We start from the raw sequence: 23,247 nt of genomic DNA, 5'->3' as shown, positions 1-23,247 counted from the left end.
GATCCGCTGTCTCTAAATGCCAGTAGAAGTTCTGGGTTGTAAGTTTTTCCCAAATTAGTGAAATAATCAGCAAATCTGATCTTTCTAATTCAATGTTCAAAGGATTTATTGTGTAATTTGGTCTACAGAACCTTACTCAGCTTGGAAACAATATTTTAGAAGGTGTTTGATCTTGATCCACCACTTATTTAAAAAATAGCAAAACACATTTTTTTAAAAAAGGGAATAAGAATGTTTTAAAGAAGTTCTGAAATAACTTTGTTTTTTCTCTATTTTATTCTTTGCAAGTATTTATGCTCTCTAACCAAGAAAAGTGAGAGGAAAAGATGGTCAGAATATGCTGACTACCGCTGTAGGTTTTCCAGCAGTGTGTTTTGTACTATGGAATAAGCTAAGAGCTTCCTTCCCCTGTTAACTTATGTTTGTTTGTATAACACATTTTAATAAAGTGATTATTAGGAGTTTCACCTGTTCTGGAAGGGATGGTCAAGTGGGAAGTTATGTATGTGAAATACAGGATACCCCATTTGCTGACTCCCGTTTTTTTTCCAGACACTTTGGCACATGTGTACTGACTACCTGCATTTTCTGGTTTTGCCTAAAACCCCAAGGAGGAGATGGAAACGTCATTTAGTATTAATATAGAGTTTACAGCCTGGAACTTTTTTCTGGCTTCAGTTCAGGGCAGTGGAAGGGTGGGTACGGTAGCAGTGCTGCTGCCACCTCCACCTCAGTTACACTGCACTGAAATCCTGATTTCCTAACGGGCTTTGTTGTTAGAATAAAACAGCAGCTGTGCCAATGACAAAATGTCTTTGCTAACCATAGGAGAATATTACTTATCTAGTAATATTTTAATTACTGCTGAAAGCCCTCCTGTCACTTGTGTGTGGTGTGTCCACCAGCCCTCCACCCCAGTCCTTCCCAGACTGATGTGCTCTTCCATGACTCTCACTACCTTGAGATGGCCTGATCCATTTTGCTCTTCCATTTTACTTTGCCTGCTGAGTAAATTGTTGCTGGACCAATGCCTGGACCAAAGTCTAGACTTCAGCTTCATTAGTACACAGTTAATAAGGTTTACACTTTCCACCATTGCTTTCCTCAGAGGATAATCATATCTCTCCTAAAGGGCAGCTTCTTTGTTCTTGTTGCTTTATCTGATATTGTTAAGCTTAGGTTTCCCAGAACATTAATATGTTTACACTTTTTTTTTGCTGTGCTATGCCAGATCAAGTGCTTTTCCCAATTATCCCATTGTAATTGGGGTGCCTGAGGTTTTTGATACACTGCTAGCTGCAAAGTCTTTTTTACCAAGTTTTGAAAATGTTGGTGTGAGCAGTCATGAAAACTCTGAGCTGGCAGAGGTTAAGGTGCTTTATCTCTGGGTAGCTGATTCTAATCCTAATAGAAAAGTAGGGATTGAAAATCACAAGTAGTTTTGGACAAGCTAGTGGTCTAAATTCACTTTGTAGTTTCTTCCCATTGCAATGTTGTCAAAATGTGTTATTCTAAAGACTTCCCTAATACAAGGTCTGCACATTGATGATGCTTTAATCTTACTATGGTGGTGTGTTTTACCTCTTCCAAAAGAGAGAAGTTGTTCTATTGTGTTCAAATATTTTCTTACTTCCTTTTTATAACATAAAAAGAATAATGTTTCAGCAAAATCTGTATGGAAGTTTTTGGGATGCTTGGTTTTCTGCATGCCTGGCTTTCTATGGGAAACACTATGAACAATGGTAAGAGATTAGGTCTGCTACCTCAGTTTTGTGTTTCAGTCCAGGTTTGTAAGAGGAGAGAAACCAGACCAACATGATTGTCACTTGATGTAAGTTCTCACTGTGTTTGTTTGGATGTTTAGGGAGCTCTGGGTGACCGAGGGCCTCCAGGGCCACAAGGCCCCAAAGGAGTTGAGGTAAGGTGAAAAAAATTGTCCAATTAAGAGATTATGTTTCCAAGTTGTGAGGGGTTAAGAGGGTTAGACAACAATGGTTAGGTGTGTGTGGTGTTGTAAAGCAAAATTTCAAGTGTCTTTTGCATTTTGGCAAGTGTTTTTAAAAGTTTTTAGCAGCCTTATGGGGATGTGCATCCATTATGTGGTTTATTTTAATTTCAGTGGAGTCTCAGATAATATATGTCCAGAGCTGTATGTGGTTATTTTAGTTAAACTGGGGAGATGGGAGGGAAGGGAATGGCAGCTGTATGGAAATAGAAAGCTCATACAAATTTAATTACGGTGTCCTTGATACTCTTAAGTAAACACTTAGACCCCTATTAACTGAAAGGGGAGAAAGGCAGTTCCTCATCTTACACATTCATCAAGTATTCTTAATTCATCATCACAAAAACAAAAGCTTCTATCTTGTATGCTAAAAATAATTAACACTCAAAATAATTTAGTTGGTGATTCTGAAAATAGATCTCTGGACTTCTAAGCAGCTAAACAATGGGATTCTCTGCCAGGTATTGAGTGAGTGAAGGCTAACAGTGGCACAATGGTCTGTTTCCAGGTGTTTTTATCAGACTTGGACTCAGACAAACACACATGCAGCTTAGGATGATGGAATAAATATGAACATTTATCTGCAGACTTTCTTTTTTAAAACTAGACTTGTCATCATGATCATTAAGTGCTGGTTTCTTTTAGGGAGAAGTAGGACCAGCTGGATCTATTGGGGGAGTCGGCCCAAGAGTAAGTATGAGGAATTTCGGTAGGGCAGGCTGTTTTTCAGTAGGAATACTGCTTTGAAATGTGAGTTTACTGTGAGAAGGGACTGTGATAAAAAGGCATCTCCTGAATGAATGTGTGTTTTTCCTCAGAACGTGCTCAAAGCAGAGCTGGGAGGGGGAATGATTTTCCAAACAAAGGGTTTGACGGGAAATCACTGCTATAGTGCACAAAATGTAGTGCTCCCCTGAGACAGATGAAACTGCCATGCACCTCCTAGGGACGGCAGTGGCTGATATATCAAAATATTTCAACTGGGGAAGAACCTATTCGGCTCACAGGGGGAAATATAAAGGATGTATGCTTTAAGAAATCTACCAGAAACCTGGCAGATAATTACTGAAAACAATAAAGTTGGAAGGTCACAATGCTGTTTATGCTGACATGTTTTAAAAGATAGCAGATTAAAACTATCATCCAATTTTTTGTTAGTTATACTATTGTCTAAGAGTGTTTCAGTGAACTTGAATCTTATTTTTAGAAAATTTTTAGGCTAAAATGGATACTAACCTGCTCTAGGGATTACAGGAGTGTCTCTAAGTTTACTGAATGCAATTTGATCTTCTGCCTTTACATGATTTGATTATGTGTGGTAATCACTGACTTGGCTTTCATTCTGGATGACTTCCCATTTCTTGCATGAGTTTGAGAGTCTTTTCCACTGTTTTCTGTTTTTGGAGTGAATATATGCATATGTCATTTTTCCTGTTTAGTAGCTAGTTAAAGCTGGGAATTTGCTTTCTGCTAAAAATTATATTACAATATTTATTTGCCACATAGATTAGGTGTTAAGACAAACCCATACCAAAACGAAAAAAGGCAGAAGACCAAACACAAAACCTTCCCACAAAAGTCTTTTTGTTTTTCAGCTGAGGAAAACATGCAAAAAATTAAACAGAATTTCAAAACGTTTTGTAACTTAGTTCAATATTGAGTTTAATCTGTCTGAGCTTCTGCCGAGAGCCTCATGGAAATTTTTATTTTGGCTGCATCATCCTTTGAGTCTCCTCCTTGGGCAGGGCTTCATGGCTGGACAGCAGCTCCCATGTTGTGCTGTGGCCATTGGAAAAGAAGATGCTGCAGTGGGTGACTCATGGGCAGTGACACCCACCTTCCATCCTCCACGTCACCAGGCACGCACAGGCCACCATCAGCTGCTGTCAAAGTGATCCCAGAGGAAACATTTTTGTGTAACCTAGCAAACTGAAATATTTTTAATATATTTTGGGTCAATTTGACCTGAATTATTTAGGTTTTTATTTCTCCCAGTGGGAAATGTGCGCACCATTGGCATGTCTTATGGCTCTCTGGTTTCTCTCTCACAGCAAGTTGCTGAGAGCAGAGTATGTGCATCTGAAGTGAGCCCCAGGGCTGCTGGCTCTAGACATTTTTTAGTAGCTTCCTGGCTAACATCCCCTCCTGAAATTAGAGATAGGGGAAAAGGGAATTTTTCTTGATGGGCAGCTCTGCCTGTTTTTCCTCCTCTTCCAGGGGCCCAGAGGCTCTTTCCTGGATTCTCTGCCTTCTCTTGACTCCAGCTGTTTCACAGCTCCAGGCCAACTTGTTTGTGCTGCTGCTGTGCACTCTGCTCCCACCTCTGCCTGTCCTGGGTCCCTCCCACGTGTGACACACGCTGAGCTCGTGTGGGTGAGAATCACAGCCAGGACTGGGATCTCACACAGTGTAGCAGGACTGAGTCAACAAGCTGCTGAACACATCTGTCTTTTTTAATTTTGCTTCCTTGACTGCAATTTGATGTTCATTTGATTTACATAGCTTTTGCTTCCATCTTCTGTGAAAGGAGTTGTAAAAAGTGGCTGTTACACCTCAAAGTAAACTGTGTCCCAGCTGTGTTGTCCCTGCACTAATTAAATAGCCATGGGGGCAGAGGAGGGACCTGAAGAAGTGGTCTGGCCATGATGGCCCCAAGGCACCATCAGCTGTCAGCTCTGTCTTTAGCTGACAGATGTGTTTAACCTGTGTTTTGCAGCCTCCAGGAGTGGGAATTCTTCATTTTCCTCATCAGTCTGCTTCGGCTGTTTGCCGGGTTTACAGTCCTTTATCCTAATGTCTAGCTTTTCTATCTAAAATCTTGCCTTTTTCCCATCACAGCCTTGCTTCCTGCCCCACAGACTTTAGTTGTGGGCATGGTTAAATAGGTGAGTTCTCTTTTCAGCCACTCTTACCTTAATTTTCTGGGTCTTGTCTGAGGTGGGTAAATGTAGGTGATGTACTGTAAACCTTTCATTGTTCTTATGAAACAATAACAGAGCAGGTTTCTAGTGCTTCTGTAATCCTCATCTTTTTTACAATTTCAGGTCAAAATATCCAATCTCTAGTTCAAGTTAGGCTTGTGGCAAGCTGGCAGCCATAAAATTTCACCTCATTTTTCTTCCTCCTCCCTCCCCTGCTCTTGTTTCTATCATCTGCTTTAAAAAACATGAAAGAGACCAAAAACCCCTGTGACCCACCTGACCAATGCTGCCATCAAAACAGATCATCTTCTGCTGGAGCAGAAGTGAATATGAATCTGCACAGGGGTTCTCAGTCCCCACTCAAAAAAGAATTTCCCAGTGTCTAAACCAACTAGAAACAAAAAATTCCCCTGCTTACTCAGGATATATCTCAGTTCCAAAGCTTTGGAAGAGGTGTTTGAGCTGAATCTGATCGCATCATTTGATGTTTCATTAATTCCTTTCCAAACCTTCCCACCTATTCTATTCCAAAGTCAAATACTTGCATTCTCTTAAATTAATCCTTCTACATTAAAAAAAAAAAAAAGTTTTGTTGTTTTTTTTTTTTTTGGTGCTTCCCTCATTTGTCCCATGAAAATACAGGAGCTGCCACTAAAGATGTGACTGTTTATTTAGTGTCCATTCACTTAACCCTCTCTCTCAAAGGCTATCCAAATATTAACACTGTGACTGTCAGTATAGCTCAGCTCACTCAATGCAAGCATTGATGCTTTTTTTTTTTTTTTTTTGTATCTTCATTGCTGGGGAAGAAAATGCCTTTAAAAGAGTGGAGATTGTTTTAAACCAGAAAGTGAAAAGGAACTGTTGCAAGTTGATTCCTTTATGAGCTATCTGTGTTAAACAGAAGCTGGAATTTATATAGTCACAAGCGGAGCAGTTTCTCCTGATGATAGTGGAAAATGTTTTCAAATCTGCCCCACACCCCCAGGGCAGTATTTTTTGCAAGTGCCTTCCTGTGGGCTGAAGGCACGTGGGAAGCTTGTGGGGGGATTGAAGTAGAGTGATAGTGGGAGATATTTATATCCACACCTGTTGTGAGGTGAAAGGAAGCACAGTCAGTTGCTGTTTCCTGAAAGAGAAGGGTAGAACTCGCAGTTAATATTTTAGGAAACAGACATTTCCTTTGGGATTACCCTGCCCTGGAAGAGTAATTTTCTCAGGGGTTTGCAAGTAGAAAAGCAGCCATCCCTACTTTAACCTTCTGTCAGTGGCTTTTCCTCCGTGTTTAAGTGTAATGTATTTCTGTTTAAAGCCAAATCCATGTGTTTCAGATTGCTTTACCAGTTAAATCCACTTGTTCCATTTTCTGATCAACTTCCATCTGTTCTATGTCCTTTGCAGCTAGTACATAGGAGCAATGACAGCCAAGAAACCTTTACAAGCTGAAACTCCAGTTCAGCTCTCATAAGGCTTAAAATTATCAAGGCAGTTAATAGGGGCCACTAGTTGTCTTTTGATGAATTTAACTTAAAAAAACATTTTTATGTTACAGTCTTGCTGTATAGAAAGACCTTAAGTTTCTTTACAACAAAGTAGTCAAACAGTACGTAGTGACCTGCAGAAGCCCATTCCTTGTTTTTTGTTAAGCCTTGTGGAAAGACTTGACTTGCTTTATCTGGTTCTGTCAGAACTTCTCTTCATGGTCTTTTCTCCCTGCATTCTTGGCTTTACCATATGTTAGTCCATTGGCAAAAACAAATGTTCCTAAAGTGATTTTATTTGTTGGAACTTGTTGGGCAGAATGAGTGATTACTCAGGTGGGCAAAGAGAATGAGAGTTACAGAAAGGGATTAATATAAGAAGTCATGGAACCTGCTAAGGCAATTTCATACAGATTTAAGCCATATAGAGCATTTCTCTGATTCCCAGAAACTAAAACACACATACTCTGAAATACAGGAACAAAGCAGATGAAGCAAATGAGCCAAATGAAAAAATGCCATCTCTTTTTAAGAAACATTTTATTATCTGTTGCTTCAGTTGCTCTTTTCTCAGTTTATGTGGGATGGAAAACTCTGATTACAGACTCTGGCAATTCCAATTATTCACTTTGCTGGAACAGCTGTTGATCATTTCTTTTTAGGGACCAATCTGCATGGTTTTGATACTGAATCATTAAAATGTTGAATTAATTTTCTTTCTCCAGTTGTCAGCCTCCAGGGATCTCATCAGCAGCTTGCTCAGGAGCCAGGTCCAGTCCCCTGGACTCCTGTTTGCTGGACCAGGGCCTTTTCCTCAGGGCAGATGGGGAAAGTTTGTCTAGGCAGGGCTGGGCTGTCTAGATAGACAAATGGTTAGGCCATATTTTATGTTGTAGAGGAAGTCAAGTATACTGGGAGGGAAAACAATTTCTTAAAAGGGAGACATAATTACCTTATAAACATCTAATTGAAAATTAAGGGGGAAAGCTTTCTGGTTTGTGTGCCTTTGTGAGTCTTTGTGAGTGATGACAGAGGGAGGGATGCATGTTGTAAAGTGCTTCAAAGGTCCTGTACCTTTGTGGCCTCCTGCTCTGATTGATGTTGCTGTATTTCTTCTGGCTAGCAGTGTTATTGCCACAGTATCACGGCAACAAGATCTGTCAGCAGCAAAATGCTAGTAAAGAGAAATGAGGCTCAAAATCATCCGTTTTCTGAGTAAGGAGGAGAGGGTGAATTTTTCTGGTTGAGGAAGGACTGTGATGACACCAGTCCCTGTAGTCTATGCATCAAATTTTATGTACTAGTGTTGAATCCCTATTCTGCTGGAATTAAGCAGGAGAGAATGCCTTTTTTTTTTTGTCTCCCTAATATGTTTTTTCAAAGTGAAATTGAAATGTGTTTCCATCTTGGATTGTGACAGTTTTTCCTCAGTGTTAACTGCTGTAAGACTTAATACAAATTTTGCTTACTGCTCCAGTATTTGATGAAATATTCAGCAGTGTGTTTTCAGATACAGATTTCTAAATACACTTGCTTAAATTTTTTTGTATTAAATATTACTAAACAGTACATATTCAGTGCATGTATTTTGATAAATGGATAAACTGGGATGAAATTACCTTTTTGAAATAAAATATTTGCAATTTTATTCTAATCTTTCTTTTAGGGAAAACCAGGACAGAAAGGTTATGTAGGTGATCCTGGACCAGAAGGTTTAAAGGTAAGAGATGGTTTTATTATGAAATGGAATGTATTTGGAATAGAGTTATACACAGCTATTTACAGTGCCATGTCAGTGAAAGCATATGAGCACGCGTGCTTCCAAAGAATATAAATGTGTATCATACTGATGATTCTGTTTCTTGCAAGATCCCATTTTGAAAAAGGAGAGAACTGTACAAGAGACAGGGATGTGTGAGCAAAGACTGCCCCTGCTAGAATGAAATTGAGCAGCCTGGGAATGTGAGGGTGCCTGGACCAGGGGGCAACGAGGGATTCAGGGCAGTTCCTGCACTGGCAGGACTTTGGAAGTGTGAATGGGGATGAGATGAAGTGCTGCAGCTCAAAAGAGGAGCTCTTGGCAGCAGAATTTCCCAGTGCTGATCTGCCATCTGCAGATGTATGCAAATAACTGTTCATCAATTGTTATCTATCTGAGATTATAGTCCCAGCCAGATCATCAATAGTGCTTACACACCCAGCTTCCACCTGTGAAACACACAGCGAAACATTCCAGTTATGTAACAGTGTTATTTTGGAGAATAGAATTAATACTTAATGACAGTTTCAAGATTTTGGGAGAAGTGGGAGAGGTTTGTTAAAATGTCATTCAAATGTCACTTTTCCTAATATTTCGTAACAAAATTACAGTAACCAATAAAGGGCACAGGCAATATCTATCTTTGAAGCAGTAGTGAAATAGTGAAGGTACTTTGCTGAAAGAAAGATTTAAATAAAAGTAGAATAATTAACTTATAATGTTTGCTGACCTAATGGCTTTTATGAGCAGTAAATTGATAGTTTTTATTTTTGCAGGCAAATCCTGAATACATTAGGACATCATTTTACCAAATCAAAATTAGTGACTGACAAAATTGGTTTTGGTCACTTAATTTTAGCTTTTAAAGTTTTAATTGGCAGATGTAAGATAGAAAACAAAGAGGCTCCTAGGAAAACAGAGGGCTTTAATATACACATATGAAGGAAATTACTTTTCTAGTGAACTAGATCATCTGTTTTCTACATTTAACAGGGAGAACAAGGAGACCAAGGAAACCTTGGAAAAACTGGTGAAGCAGTAAGCTTGAATTCTCTTTCTGGTTTAATTTTTAATTCTGTTTTATTTGAGAGTGAATTAATAATTGCTTGCAGACATTGTCTGATGAAGTTTCCCTGTACTTGAAGCTGTAGTATGTCAGTTATACCTTTGTAGTCTTTAAGATTCATACTATTTAAAGAAATTTCCCATTTGAAACATTTTCCAAAATTAGCTCTGCTGTTCTCCCAGTATGTTGTGTAAATATTGCAGGTGGTTGTAGGGATTTTCCAAGGCACGTTCATGTATGTGAACAAGTGATCCTTTTCCAGTACATCACCTGAGAGGCTGCATTTAGCCTGAGTTGTATTTTGCAGGCTTGTTCTATCTATGCTGCATAAAATCACAGAGCTCAAGATGACCTTGTGGTGACACTTAGTCCATCCTCTTCTGCCTAGGCAGGACCTGTTATCTTTGCATAATTTTTGACAAATATTTGTCTAACCAGTTATTAAAAAGTGCCAAGACCAGGGCTTCTCTATTTTTTGAACAGTTCTTTCACTTGTGTAACCTGATTCCTTTCTGCTGGAAACAGCCTTTTACATATGGTGGTTGTTATTCTGTGCCTCTTTCATTCTTTCTTTTCAGGCTTAACAGTCCCAATTCAATTAGCCTGTTATGTTTTTGAGATCATTTAAGTCACAATCTAACTCCCCTGTAGTCTGTTTCCAATTCATCCAAACATCTGTGACTCCAGCCCACTGCCCCAGCTGCTGAGAATACTGAGAGAGGAAACATTGCTTCTTACGAGCCTACTTCTTGCATAGGTGTGCTCCCTTTTACAGTAGTGAATTCTTATTCAGTTTTAGATTCACAGCCTCCTATCCTATGTTTTTTAAAGGCCTGATCTCTCTCAGTTCTTCCACTGCAGGCGCTTTTTAAGGTGGTAGTTGTCACTGAAACACCCACTTTGCAATTCTCTCTACTTCATCCCCTGCCCTTTTGCATTTTTAACTTTTGTCTGGGATTTATGAGTAGATGTGATCTTGCTGGCCCATGCTTGAGTTACCCAAATATTGCGTAGAACACTATTAAATTGATTTTATTTCTAGAGTTAACCTATGCTGAGGAGAGATACGATCCCTGGTTTTGGCTTAGTGCTGATACCAAAGGGTTGTACCAATATTTTTCTTCTGTTTCTTTCAATTTGCTTACTTCTCTTGGTATCATTGTCTGTTTGAGGTGCCAAAATGGTTGTTCCTTTTCTGTAGCAGCTTTCCCAGGTCCTGCTTAATACCTGCTTAGAAAAGTACATATGGAAACTCTGCACAAGCAGGGAAATTTCAACTGCAGGAGACTGGACTACAACACTTGATTTTTCAGCCTAGTAAGGTGGAATATGTGCTGAAATACAGCTCTGTCAATAAGCTAGAAGCCACAGCATCCAACATTTCTTAGGTCACATGAAGCTGCTGATTCTTCAGAGCACATTTCTGCCAAAATATTCTGGATGCTTGTCCACTGTGGAAACAGAGTAGACTAAATTTATAAAATGTTCACTGTGCTTGTAAGCTTAAATGGCACACATTTAAGAGTAGATCAGGAATGTGCTTAAAGTCAGACTTCAGACACTATTCCTTAACCAAATCCTACAACAAAAACTGTTTTTCTGGCTACAGCATGTGTTGTGTTTGTTGAGGTGGGGCTGCTTGGTTCAGCAGAGCCCTGAGCTGTGGTAGAATCCAGCAGCTGTTCCTTGCTGCAGGATATTTGGTTAACTGCAGGACCAGCAGGTCCAATTGAAGAGGGATTGGTTAAGATAGTGAGAAGCAAGGGAACAGCAGACAGAGCAAATGTACACTGCTGATGAGACAAAATCTTTTGGAAGCTGTGCCAAAAGAAACAACCCCTTCAGCTACTGAGAAAATTCCCCTCACATTTTGGGGGAGGAAAATCTGACTTTGCTGACATGTGCAACTGAATTTTTTTATGCTTAGATAAAATACTGCTCAGTGATGGAGAGCAAATATTTGAAACTAACTTCAAGCACCTTATACAAACGATTTCTTTACTAAAATGTCAGGGATGATTTAGGAAAATAATTTATTGAATTATTCAGAACTCATCTGAGCTTAAAACAGTTGTTTCCAGGATTGTTTTAGTTTGATAATGCTAGTGTTTACCCAGGCTGCACCACTCTGAATGACTAAGTTCAAGTTAATTTCTATTTTTCCTTGCCACCTGTGCTAAAGAAATTCAGCCTGTACACTTCTGAATTAGAAATCCATGATGTTTATACACACATTGAGACAGAGTAGAACTGTCAGCTGTAGTATGTGCAACTGGTGTCAAAAGGCAGAGTTCGTGAACACAAATCCTGGAAAAATAATCTTCAGAAATTACATGTCAGCAAATTTCTCTGGTTGCACATAGTTTTTGAAACAACAGAAGGAAACCAAGCTGAAATAAAAAGTGCTTTGCCATGAAAAAAACCCCTTACAATGCAGCAAAGGAAAACCAGTGATGTTCAGGCTGTCGATGGCAGCTCCAGGAATCTGTGAATGGCAATAAAATACTGCAGTCAGGCCATGTGCCTTGTAGCTGAGTTGCTTTTGGGAAGAATTACTGTAAAGTAATTACCACATCTTTCAGCGAGGTACAAATTAGCTGGATTAGGCACTAGGGATGCATAATTCAGGGAGAATGGAAACTGCAATTCCTTTTGCTTGAAGAAAAGATTAAGTGAACTTTAACTGATGTGTTCAGGATGCTCAAGAGAAGGAGTTGTTTGAATTATCCTGAAAAGTCTGGGCTTTAGGGATATACAAAAGAGAATTTTAAACCATAGGCCAAAAGATAAGTCAGTTGAGGAAAGTCTCTTTTTTTTCAAAGTCTGGTGAATGCATGGGACATTGCCAAGGGCTTCCAAAGAAGGAACTGCTTCAGCTGCTTTCAGAAAGCAGTTGGATAGAGATTATTGTGGGTTCTGTGAAGGACTTAACAGTGAATGGCAATAAAGATACTTCTGTGTCTTACCTTGTGCTTCTTGTTTCTACCCTACATGACCTGATATGCTGCAGTTCCTGCTGAGACCCGTGGAGAAAGAGGTTGCAGTATCTAGAAGTTAGCTTTATCAAGCTGTTACTCATTTTTCTTAAAGGATTTTTTGCTAGTGGTTCTCTTTATCATTTGGGTTCAGCTGTTTTTCAGGGTTCATAATAGTACCTGCAGTTTAGCTTCCAAGGTTTTGTCAGTGAGCACATCCTACCCCCACCTGGTCAGGCAGCTTCCCTTAAATGCAAGCATTCCCCTACAAGTGCTATCAAACAGAATTACCCTGCTGTACACTGGAAGCAAAATTTAATCCATTTATTTATTTCCTGAAACTGCTGTTGAGTAGGTGATTGGTGCCAGTACATTTTGCCTTTCAAATATTTGGGTAGTTGAATTTTTGAGTCCTTTAAAGAATTGAGTGAAATATCAGCTGCAAGGTGCAAATACGGTGCATCTCTGTTCTTGTTCCCTTCCTCCACTGGCCATAGCAAATCACAGATTTTCACTCAGATTATCACCTCTGGTTGATTACGAACTAACTTTCTCAACAGACAGAAAATTAATAGAAAAATGTTATTGTGGCAAGATAGTATTTCAAATGTATTATCTTATCTTACTAAATGAATGTTCAATAAAAACATTTGGGAATGCTGAACTGTAAATGAAATAGCACTGGACTGGAAAACTTTCAGTTATCACAGAAGAGCACATTAAAGTACAAGGTAACTGCTGCCATGGGAATGTTTGGAACTAGCTGTATATTCATTTCTCACTACCAGGGTTTTCAATGGATTACTCCATACTTGGGTTTGCATTAAGTGTACAATGTGTTTTCAATTATTCAACCACAGTCCAGTTTCTAACACAGAGCATATGCCCTGCCAAGATGTTTTTGTCTTTCTCAGGCATGTGTTAGTTGTGAGGTCTGGTCTCTGATTCATTTTCTACAAAATGCTCCTGTCAAGGAGGTTTTTGAAATGCTGTTATTGTCACTGGAGACTTTTGCACAAGTCCTTGTAAATGAAAGTTGATGACTATTTTTTTAATAAGTTGCTGATTTCTTTTTTTAATCACTTCAGGATTTTTGCTTCACTTTTTTGTTTTCTAATGCGTTCAGTTTTATATTTGGAATCCATCACTGCTCTCCAGAGGATTCAAGGGATGCTGGAAGACATTGATTCAACAGATTTGCTTTGGACTGTATTTATTTTCTTACAAAAGATGGAGAGAGAGTTGAAACCTCAGTCCAGTCCTAGTAGCTGGTCTTTATAACAAGCCAGTCCAAATCTGGGATTTTAAGAAACGCTTGATCTTACAGAAAGTCTGTCAGGAATGATGCAGGGAAAACATCACTTTCTGGCTAATATGTTGACAGAACAAAATGTTTTGCTCTCTGTGCTTTCTTTTCACTGGATGCTACTAATTGTTTGAAATTCAAGATTCTATTCTTAAGTATTTTGGCCCTTCTGCCTGTGTGCATACCAGCCCTAGCATTTTCTTAGTCTCAGATACTTGACCACTGTTTTGAATAGAGGGGTGGAAGAGCATTTAGTTAACCTGTCATGAATTTCTTTCCCCTTCATACCTTCTGAAGGCCCTGTTGCTTTTAGCATTTCACTGACTTCACTTCTAGTTATCTTGACTATTGTTTTGCTTGTCATGGATATCCAATTCCAGGTATGCCAAGTCTCTTTTGCATCTTTTTATCAACCTTCTTAGTGTTTTTGCCGTAAATTTTCTTAACTACTTTTGAGGAATAGCCAATGTATAAGAAACTTTCTGTTGAATAGCCAGCTTCTGTCCTCTCCCTGGACGGTGCCATAGGCTTGCCCTCATGTGCTAAGGAATACAAGAGCACATTCACAGTCACTGCTTCCCAGTCATTCCTGCTCTTTCAGCTCAGAGCAACCAAATCAGGAAGACAGTACTTCTGAACTGAAAACAGAACTTGATCAGAGGCTGTATATTAAATTATTCACTGCTGGGGCAATGCACAGCTCTCCATCTTTCTGATCAGCATCTTCAGTCCTATAAACAACATGGCATTGGGTGGGAGATCAGGAGTGTCTCTGTGGGAAGAGAATAGGTCTGAGTTTCACCTTGGCTCTAATTATGTCTTCTGTTCTTTCTGGAATAAGGGAATCAAAGTGATTAATCTTTAGCATTTTGAAATTGTACCTCCATGCCTCTTACCTTGATAAGCAAGAGTACAGGGTAATTCTTTGTCCCACAGATTTCTGCCTTCTACTGAGGCCTCCTGTTGGCTCTGACTGGGAGCTCTCACTCTCAGAATTCATCACAAAAGTCCCTCATTGCTGCCAGTGACGTCGGGGCCATTGCCTCAGTGCCAGTATCACCAGGACCCATCTTTGGCTGCTGCCAAGGCAAGAGACATCTCAGTTCTGACATATAATACACAAGTTCCCACACATAATATATCGGTCCCGTGGCCATAGAGGTGCCTGCTTATCTCTTTAGTCCCTTCCATAAAGTAATTTGTGCCAGTATTGTCAGCCTCAAAAGTAGCTGTATCGCTGGCTCTTTGCCATATGTTCAAACTGTGGGATTTACAGCATAGCTAGCAGTCCAAGAGAACAAGTAATCATAAAATCTCTACTTACTTTGCACCTGTTTTGTTAAAGGACTTGAGGCTGAACTGTATCCAGATTATACAGATAAAGACTGCATTTTTATTTTTTTTAAGTAATGCCTTTTATTTTTTCTAATTGTACTTCAATGCGATTGTAGTGCTACTAATGCTAGTTCCTTCTTGCACACATAAAGGCAGCAATGCCAATGTGTGGATTGACATCACTTCCTTTTTTTCCCTTTTTTAAAGTGATACAGACATCATACAGTTGTGTGTTACATCACTACTGGGAGCTTCCACATTTCTTCCATGCTCCAGGAGCAGTCGTGCAGTGTACTCTGGGCACTCAGTGCTTTTTCTTCAAGCTCATTGTGTCATATTTTTCTCAATTAGAACCTTGTGCTATAATTTCTTTTTCTTTTAGCTTTCATAATAAAGTAGATATTGTAAGCACTGGGAATAAGGTTTCTAAAAGTACTTCCTATCCTGTTTCCCATCCCATATGGTCATACTTGTTCTACCCAGTGGAAATTTGTGAGAGAGCCTCAGGAGAGAATTATTTCATTTTTGAATGCCTGAAAGGCTCTGATCCTCTGACTTCAAAGGCATTTGGAGCTACTACTGTCGAGGGGAAAATTCTGACAACACCTGATCCAATATAATTTTTGTTTTGACTGCATTTTACTTTGTTCCTCTGAATTCATTCCCTTTGAAATTTGTGGTCAGACTGAAGCACTAGCAGAGCAATTATCACCTTTATTTGTACGTTTGTAAAGCTTTTAGCAGTGCAAGGTTGAGCTGAGTGGCAGATCTAAGTTGGTGGGGTAGTGCTGTGATGGAATTGAGGCAGTTTCCCTTCTGGCAGAAGCAGTTTGCAGTTGGTGAGCTGAGATGCAGCTCCTGCCTGGCTGTGAGCCAGGGTACCTGGCTCAGGTGCTGGCATGGGGCTCTCTGTCAGCAAGAAATGGGCCCTGCTCTCTTGCTGGAGAGCTGCTGACCATGAACTAGTATAGACATCATGCAAGCTCAAGTCTGCTTTGTTTTTATACAGGGATCAGCTGGCTTACCTGGAGAAGCTGGGCCATCTGGAAACCTGGGTGAAAAGGTATAATAATGTATCTGACTACTCAGCCTCTTTGAAAACCATTGGGTTGAGAAAGTGCTAGTGAGAGATCATTTACTGACCACTGTCAGAGCTAATATTCTTGCAGCTATTTCAGAGCATGGGGATGTAATAACTGCGAATCCCAATGTTCTTATTTGAGGTATGTATCTGATATCCTCGATTTTACACCACAGTTAATTTAGAGTTGATAGATGTGATACCTTTCTTATATCACTTTACTGCTATTGTTTCAAACTGGCATGAATTATACTTGTTTTGTACAGTATTCACTGGTTTTGCACTACTACATAATGAACACAAAAGCAGAAAGGTAAAACTTGGCTGTATACATTAACTGAATCAAAAAGACAAGACTGAGTTTTGTCTGCTGTGCAGTAACAGTTGTGTTTGTGAAAAGCAAAGTCTGGCAGACTCAACGTGACTAAAACAGTGTAAGTAGCTTAAGTGTATTTGGCATGCTTTTATTTAGGTGAAGTATTTTAAAACTGAAAAACAGGAAACTATTACTGGACTGCATGTCAGCTTCAATTATGATAAAAACATAATTGTTTGTCAGAATGATGCAGCACCATTTGTATTTCTTTGCTGCAGGCTGAATTATTTCACCTAGACTGGTGTCTGCTATTTAGATATTTTATTGAGGAAGTCTTCATCTACTATTAACAATTCCATTAAAATCTGATTATAATTTATATAATCTCTGAAAGGAAATACATCAGTGGAAAGCCCTGCTTTAGATTTAGACAAATCTCATATGGTTTTAGTGATAATATCATAGAATTTCATATCAAAGGACTCTTGTTCTTGATAATTACACTTTGCTCAAAAAGATTACCTTGTGATACTATTGCTGGTTTAGCTAGGGGAGGAAAGGCAGTAAAAGATGCAAATCATCAGCAAATGGAAGGAAGCTTCTTCATGGTGCAATAATTGTCACTGCTATGCTGTTTCTGTAGAATTTGTCTTCCTCTCTTATGGATTAAGTAGTGCAAAAAAGACTAAATACTAAAGAGATGCTATGTGGATTTAAATGACAAATGTATTTCCATCATAATTATACTATGAAGTATAAAATATAGTGTTATTACTATGTCATGTGCACTATTTGTAATATAAGTGTAATCTTCTGAGGATAATCTACAGCTAAGTCTGATATTTGGGCTGGATGTGACATGAATGAAAGGTGAAAAGGTATGGAAGACTAGAAAAACACCCTTCCTGCTTCCCCTGCTCCAGTTGCTTCCAGCTGTTGAAGGGCTGGCCTTCCTTTTAGAGCTGTACTTTCCTAACACAGACTGAAGAAAAGAGGAAGAGAGAAAAAAAATTGTCTTTTTTCTTTGTTTGCTGTTCTGAATATTGTGGATTAAGGAGCATACTACTAATATGATGCACACAACAGAGACAAAATATCTTCTATCAGCAGTTCTCAGAGACTGAGGTAGTCAAACCTCTTCTTCAGTCTTCTAGAAAAGAGAAGATAAAGAAATTCAGTTTTGTCATTTTTTGATCGCTTTTTGAAAAGATGGATAGGCTTGTAGGAGGAAGGAATGCAGAGATTAAAAAAAAAAAAAAAGAGAAGTTAAAAGAGGCCTCTGTACTGTTTCTGAAGAGCAGCCTCTCAACCAGTAGTGTGATGCACTGAGAGGTGTGCTCAGGGGACGTGGAAGAAGGGGAAGAATATTCAATGTTCTTTTCTCTTTCTTCTGTTTCTTTGTTTTTAAAGGGAGAGCGAGGCAGCCCAGGACCTGTAGGTCCTCCTGGAGAAAAAGGTGTCATGGTAAGTTACAAGTAATGTAAAATCCACAATTATGTGACTTACAGAGGCACTTTGGTCTCCAAAACAGTAATAAGTTCTCACCCTTTTAGCTGTGCAGGCCTTATGGAAGAGTAGCCTTTGTGATGCATGGTTCCTACAAAGTTTCATTTCATGGCTTTATCCCCTCTGCAGCAGTGATATTGCAAAGTGATCTGCTGAATGAAACAGCAGAGCAACTGCATTTTTGAAAAATGGCTCTAAGCAGGGAAAATTAAAAGGAGGGAAAGTAAAATAACCATTTCCTGTGTAAACCAGGGTAACCCAGGTTATCCTAGTAGATAGACTAGTAAATATCACCACCTCTAATTCCACTGCCCTGCACTTCCCAGACAGCTCCTGGGTGCCACTCTGGTGGGAGGACTGGCTTCCTGCCAAGACCCTTGTCCTGAAGCAGGACACAGCACTCCATGCAGCCCAGAGGTCACTCCATGGAGGGTGTTGGGGTGCAGAAGTGGCAGACTGTGCCCATGTGCCCATGGCCTTGTCCTTGTTGAAGTTCTCTAGAAAATGTGCTGCATGCTTGGCTGTTGCTGTAATAGCAATTTAGATAAAACTGTTCTGTCTTTTATGTTTATTTTAATTCTAGGGCTATCCAGGACCTCCAGGAGGGCCTGGACCTGTGGGGCCAGAAGGATTACCTGTAGGTATAGGGTGGTGCTTTGGTTTTACATAAAATGAACTATTTTCAAATTGTCTTTTTGCTTTGGTGAAGCTAAGAATGGTTTCTAGTTTGTACTGCAATCTGTAAAACTGTCATGAAAATGTACCCATCCAGATGGAATCTGTTCACTTGCTCTTTGCCAGAATGATCTGTGAGAGAGGGAAAAGTAGTTATATGATTTACTCATCCATTTAAAAATCACTCCATTTAGACAAGTAGGGAAATGCAATTTTACAAGGATGGTTAATAATTGCATAATATTTTTAAAATTCATTGGGGCATAATACAGTATAAATAGACTCATTATGTATTTAGTTTCATTGTTAATACAAAAATATATATTCTGATCTGCTGTGTATAATTGTTATAATTTGTCTGCCATGGGTCTTCAATGCAGATAAAAAATGAACCTTTTTTCAGAAAATATTAATGCTTTTTAACATAATGTTGTTGAAATACAAGTATCTTCTAAAAATTTTGCGATATTAGAAGTAATCTATCCAACAGTCACATCAGTGTTTTGTGAAAATGTTACGTAGAGTCTGTTAATTATATTTTTCTACATAAATTGTACAAACACGATTAACTGAATTTGAACCATGAGTGAAAGTGATTCATTTGCTTTTCTTGCATTGATTGCAAGAAAAGTGCATAAGCTTGATTGCTCAAGGTGCATAAGCTTTGTAATTTTCATGAACCTGTGTTTAGAAGACAATGAATAATACGTTTGTTTGACATATAGGGACCTTCAGGGGCACGAGGACCATCAGGGCCAGAGGGGCCGAAGGGAAGAAGAGTAAGTACTAATGCTCCTTCATGTTAGAGCAGAGGGCAGTGTGTTTCAAATATGAATCTGAAATATAACCCATTTACAGCTGCTCTCTTTCCTCTGGACTGAACTCATTTGTACTGAAATCAGATAGATTATACTTGTATTTCCAGGTAGGAAACAATATGAATCTTCATTTCTCCTCACAGTGAAATGGGCTTTGCCATTGGTTTCAGCTGAGAGCAAAACTAGAACCAAGATGACCACTTGACTCTTTTCTGTACACATAAACATGAAAAAGTTGTCATTTATAACTACTACTGGACTAGTTCAATGTTTTAAGGACAATTTTCTTTACCTGCATTTAGTACTTTGGAAATGCAATGAAAATCTCTCAAACACAGTTTTGAGGGAGGCAGAAGTGCAATCAGAAGATAGTGTGTGCTAGAACCTTGAGCCTGCACTTGTTAGCTTGTCATTTCCATTCCTCTGTTATCAGGGAAATGGAAACCATTTTTTCACTGCACACAAAACACTGATCCAAAGCCCACATTAGCGAAGTGTCTCTCACCTCCCCTACCAGATTGACAGCATGTCTGTGATTCCTAAGAGACTTGTACAGCTCATACCAGTGGCTGGACCAGTGTGTCTTCACAGCTCCATTTATCCCTGATAAATATGTCTCTGTGATTTTGGCAGCACATCATGGAGCACAGTGCTTATAATTAAAGATCACTCAAAATAAATCCCAAATATCCCAAACTCTGTGAAAGTCCAGTTTTGGAATTGTGGTTTATGCCTTTGCCTCTAGCCAGCGTGACTGGGAATGTCTCATGAAAGAGGGTCTCAGAACAGACCCAGGTCCTCAGGCTCTGAGAATAAACTCCCACTGAAGCCACTGAGAATTTTATCTGCTCTCAAGATCAAAATATCAGACCAAAAGTGGAATCTCATATACGGAAAATATCTGAGATGCCCTGAAACCTGGGGTTTGTCATCTCTGGATTCAGAAAGAGAAGTGTCAGAACCCAGAGCTCTGTGTGGAAGGCCTCAGAAAATGCATACCACAGTCAGATACAGAAGTTAAATGGAATCATATGGAAATTTCCCTTCATTGTCTATGGAAACAAGAACGTACTCTGTCTTCACAGCTGGAATCTGTGAGAAGTCTTAGAAGCACTGACCCTCTACTTGTGCACTGTCACAGAATAGAATTCCTTCACTTCATAAATTCTGGACCTTTCAGCAATGGTTTTGCATCCAGGATTAGCCAGCGCTTACTTCTGTGTGAGAGTATCCAGCTGTTCACTCTCTGTACACCCCGGAGCTCTGGCCAGCTGAAGGCAGGCTGCCTGGAAGGCTGTGGAGTATCTCAGCCTTGGGATGTCAGGGAATATGCCACTGAGCACAGCCCTGGCACAGCTTCCTCAGGTCATGCCTGGGACTCAATGCACTTGGCTAGAATAATGTGAAAGGTTTATTACACTTTATTTTTTAGTCTCTTTTATTTTTTAATCTCATGAAAACACAGAGGGAGAGCATAATTTTGTAGATACTTCAATGGCAGAATGACACTGAGGGTGAGAGTATCAATATGTAGGAGAAAGAATTGCTTTCCATGACCAGAGGGAACAAATGCATTGGTCTGGAAGCCTGGCAGCGTAAGCAGCCATGAACTTGTTGTTGCATGATCTTTCATTGTCTTTGTTTGCTAGTGTGTGACGTAAACTACAATGTCAGAGACTGCTTTCAGTCCATACCATAATCTTGGACTAACACAACTGTAGCTCCTAGTTTGAGAGGAAGAGATTCTGTATCATTAAATTCATTTCATAAGTCAGACCTAAGCTAAATTCCCAAGAGGTGCTAAAATTCTTGGCATTTAATATTCTTCAGATTGGCATTTGGTATTTTAAAGCTCAAAAGAAGTAGTTTTTCTGCTCTTTCCTGGAATGCAGATCATGAAATTTGTACTTGAAAATACAGATAAATGACACAGTGAACTGATGTAAATTTGGGGTCAGGCAGCAGCAGCCAGTTCCTAGCAGCCAGTAGGGTTGTGCCTGGTTAGTGGTATCTGTACTGGCATGAAGAACCTCAGCTGCCTGAGGACATCTGGGCTTGGTTTTAATGAGTGATATCTTTCATATTTCTCACAGGGAATATGGAACATAGCAAACTGTGTGCACTTGTGAAACAAGTGTCCAGTGTGCTTCATTGATAGCTGAATGTTTATCTCTCTCAGTTGTTTGAAGGAAGTGAGAGTAAATTGATGTAGTTTTCTAATATTCTTCCATGTCAGCCACCAAAAAAGAGAAGTACTATATATTGTGTTTGTGTTATTTCTGCCCTTCTGGTATTTGGGAGACAGGATGAGAAAGAATAAAAATAGTTAATTTGTGCTTTTTACCTTCTTAGATGAACTTTTTCTCAGATTATCATTCTAGAGTTTTCAATGTAAAATGTTCCATTTTGGAAACAGAGCTGTACACATGCCAAAGAAAAAAGCAGTAGCAATAATTTGGCAGCCTCTCTCCTTAGCTCTCTTGGAACCTAATTTAAATAACAGCAGGCAAATCAAGTATATCTCATTCTGTACTAGCTCTAGTAAGAAATTGTACCATCCAATTCATCTGTGCCAATAAGGAGTCACACCATACTATTTATAGGAATGTTATTGTGTGCTTTTGTCAGGATATTAAATTGCCTTTCCCTTGGATTCCTGCCCTTTGTTCTGTGGCTGGCTAAAGGAAGGCATGGCCCAGAGCATCATGTTGCTTTCTGTTACTTTGCTTTCAATTCAAAGTTATATAGTAGAAAGTTGGTGTTTTAAATGGTAGACTTTTTTGCTTAACTGTTAGTGATCAGATCAGTTGTCATGGGCTGCCAAGGTGAACTCCACTGAAATGGAGATCTGTGTGAGTGCCAGAAGGGTTGTGGTGTGTAATGTGCATAACAGGGACTAAGAATCTTGTGCAGGCCTGTTTCTCAAGCTATGATCCTCTTTATGATTAAAATTATGTCAGAAGTGTTGAAAGAATTTATCTGAAATTCTGAATGATAGAAGATGAAACCTAGAAAGACAATTCCTTATTACACAAATCTGTAAAATGGAAACATGTTCTTTTTCTTCCTTGAATATTTAATGTTGAGATTCTGTCCTCTGGTCAGCCCTGTGGAGAATGCACAAAGAGAAATGATAGATCACATATCTAAAAAGTCTGAGAAAATCTAAAACTACCCTGCAATTGCTTAACTTTATGCTCTCAATTTCCCCCTTCCTTGTGTTGCTGGAGGTGGTTCCTCCACGGGTCTTGAGCTTCTGTCCCTTCTACCCCCAGGGCTGAATGACCTGTCCTCAATCCATCTCAGCTTCTTCTTGTCTCTTATCCTCCTGTTCTTTGAGATATTTCAGATCAGGGAACAATAAACCTGCTAAATCTGCTTTGAATTTTCATCACAACTGATATCTGTATTACAGATAGCAGTGACAGAAAAAAAGTGAAGAGCAGTGACCTGAAATTAATTGGATCAATTTGTTTAGCTTTCTTTTCAATTATGCTATATAGTAATTCAACAATTGAGTTACCCAATTGCATAATCTTAACAGGAGTCCAAATATAACTGTTTTTATAAAAGCCTCCTTCACCTTTGAAAACACCACTAGCCTTTTGTTTCTAATCTCTGAGGGCACTGAAGTCACAGGTTTTCTTCCATAGACTTGGGTATTATTTGGTTTGGGACCTTTCACACTGAGTGCCATGTGGCAGCTCAGTGTTGTCTTCTGTAGCCTCTTTTCCTCTCTAGCCCAAAAAAATGCCTGTAATTGCTGAGTCCTGGCTTGCACCAAAACAAAAACGGTGGCCAGACTAGCCCAAGGATTGCCTCACAAAAGCTGTGTCCCAAGCTACAGAGTATTTCATTCAGCTCTCCCTTTTCCCTTTTCCTATGCTTTCTGTGCTCCTTTGTGCTGGCCAGAAGTGGCAGTGCTGAAATGATGACAGATGAGTTCTCATGGGATATTTCTGGCTTTGCCAGGGGTTGTAGTTCTATATCAGCTCACAGGAAA

At 39.3% G+C, this 23,247-nt stretch overlaps 1 protein-coding gene across 1 annotated transcript in view; it reads left to right on the top strand.

Moving 5' to 3' along the window:
• The window catches only part of COL24A1 (collagen type XXIV alpha 1 chain), a 115,856-nt gene that overhangs the window by 55,229 nt on the left and 37,380 nt on the right, over positions 1 to 23,247 (top strand). The window contains exons 21-28 of the mRNA XM_041421831.1: positions 1,865 to 1,918; positions 2,651 to 2,695; positions 8,074 to 8,127; positions 9,160 to 9,204; positions 15,858 to 15,911; positions 17,656 to 17,709; positions 18,335 to 18,388; positions 19,152 to 19,205. Coding sequence (XP_041277765.1) covers positions 1,865 to 1,918; positions 2,651 to 2,695; positions 8,074 to 8,127; positions 9,160 to 9,204; positions 15,858 to 15,911; positions 17,656 to 17,709; positions 18,335 to 18,388; positions 19,152 to 19,205 — 414 coding nt within the window. The remainder of the gene's footprint in view (positions 1 to 1,864; positions 1,919 to 2,650; positions 2,696 to 8,073; positions 8,128 to 9,159; positions 9,205 to 15,857; positions 15,912 to 17,655; positions 17,710 to 18,334; positions 18,389 to 19,151; positions 19,206 to 23,247) is intronic.

Source organism: Onychostruthus taczanowskii, unplaced genomic scaffold, assembly GCF_017590055.1.
Source record: "Onychostruthus taczanowskii isolate IOZ18803 unplaced genomic scaffold, ASM1759005v1 scaffold7, whole genome shotgun sequence".
NCBI classification, from domain to species: domain Eukaryota; kingdom Metazoa; phylum Chordata; class Aves; order Passeriformes; family Passeridae; genus Onychostruthus; species Onychostruthus taczanowskii.
The sequence above is the reverse complement of the archived record's forward strand: the minus strand, read 5'-3'. Positions and strand labels throughout refer to the sequence as shown.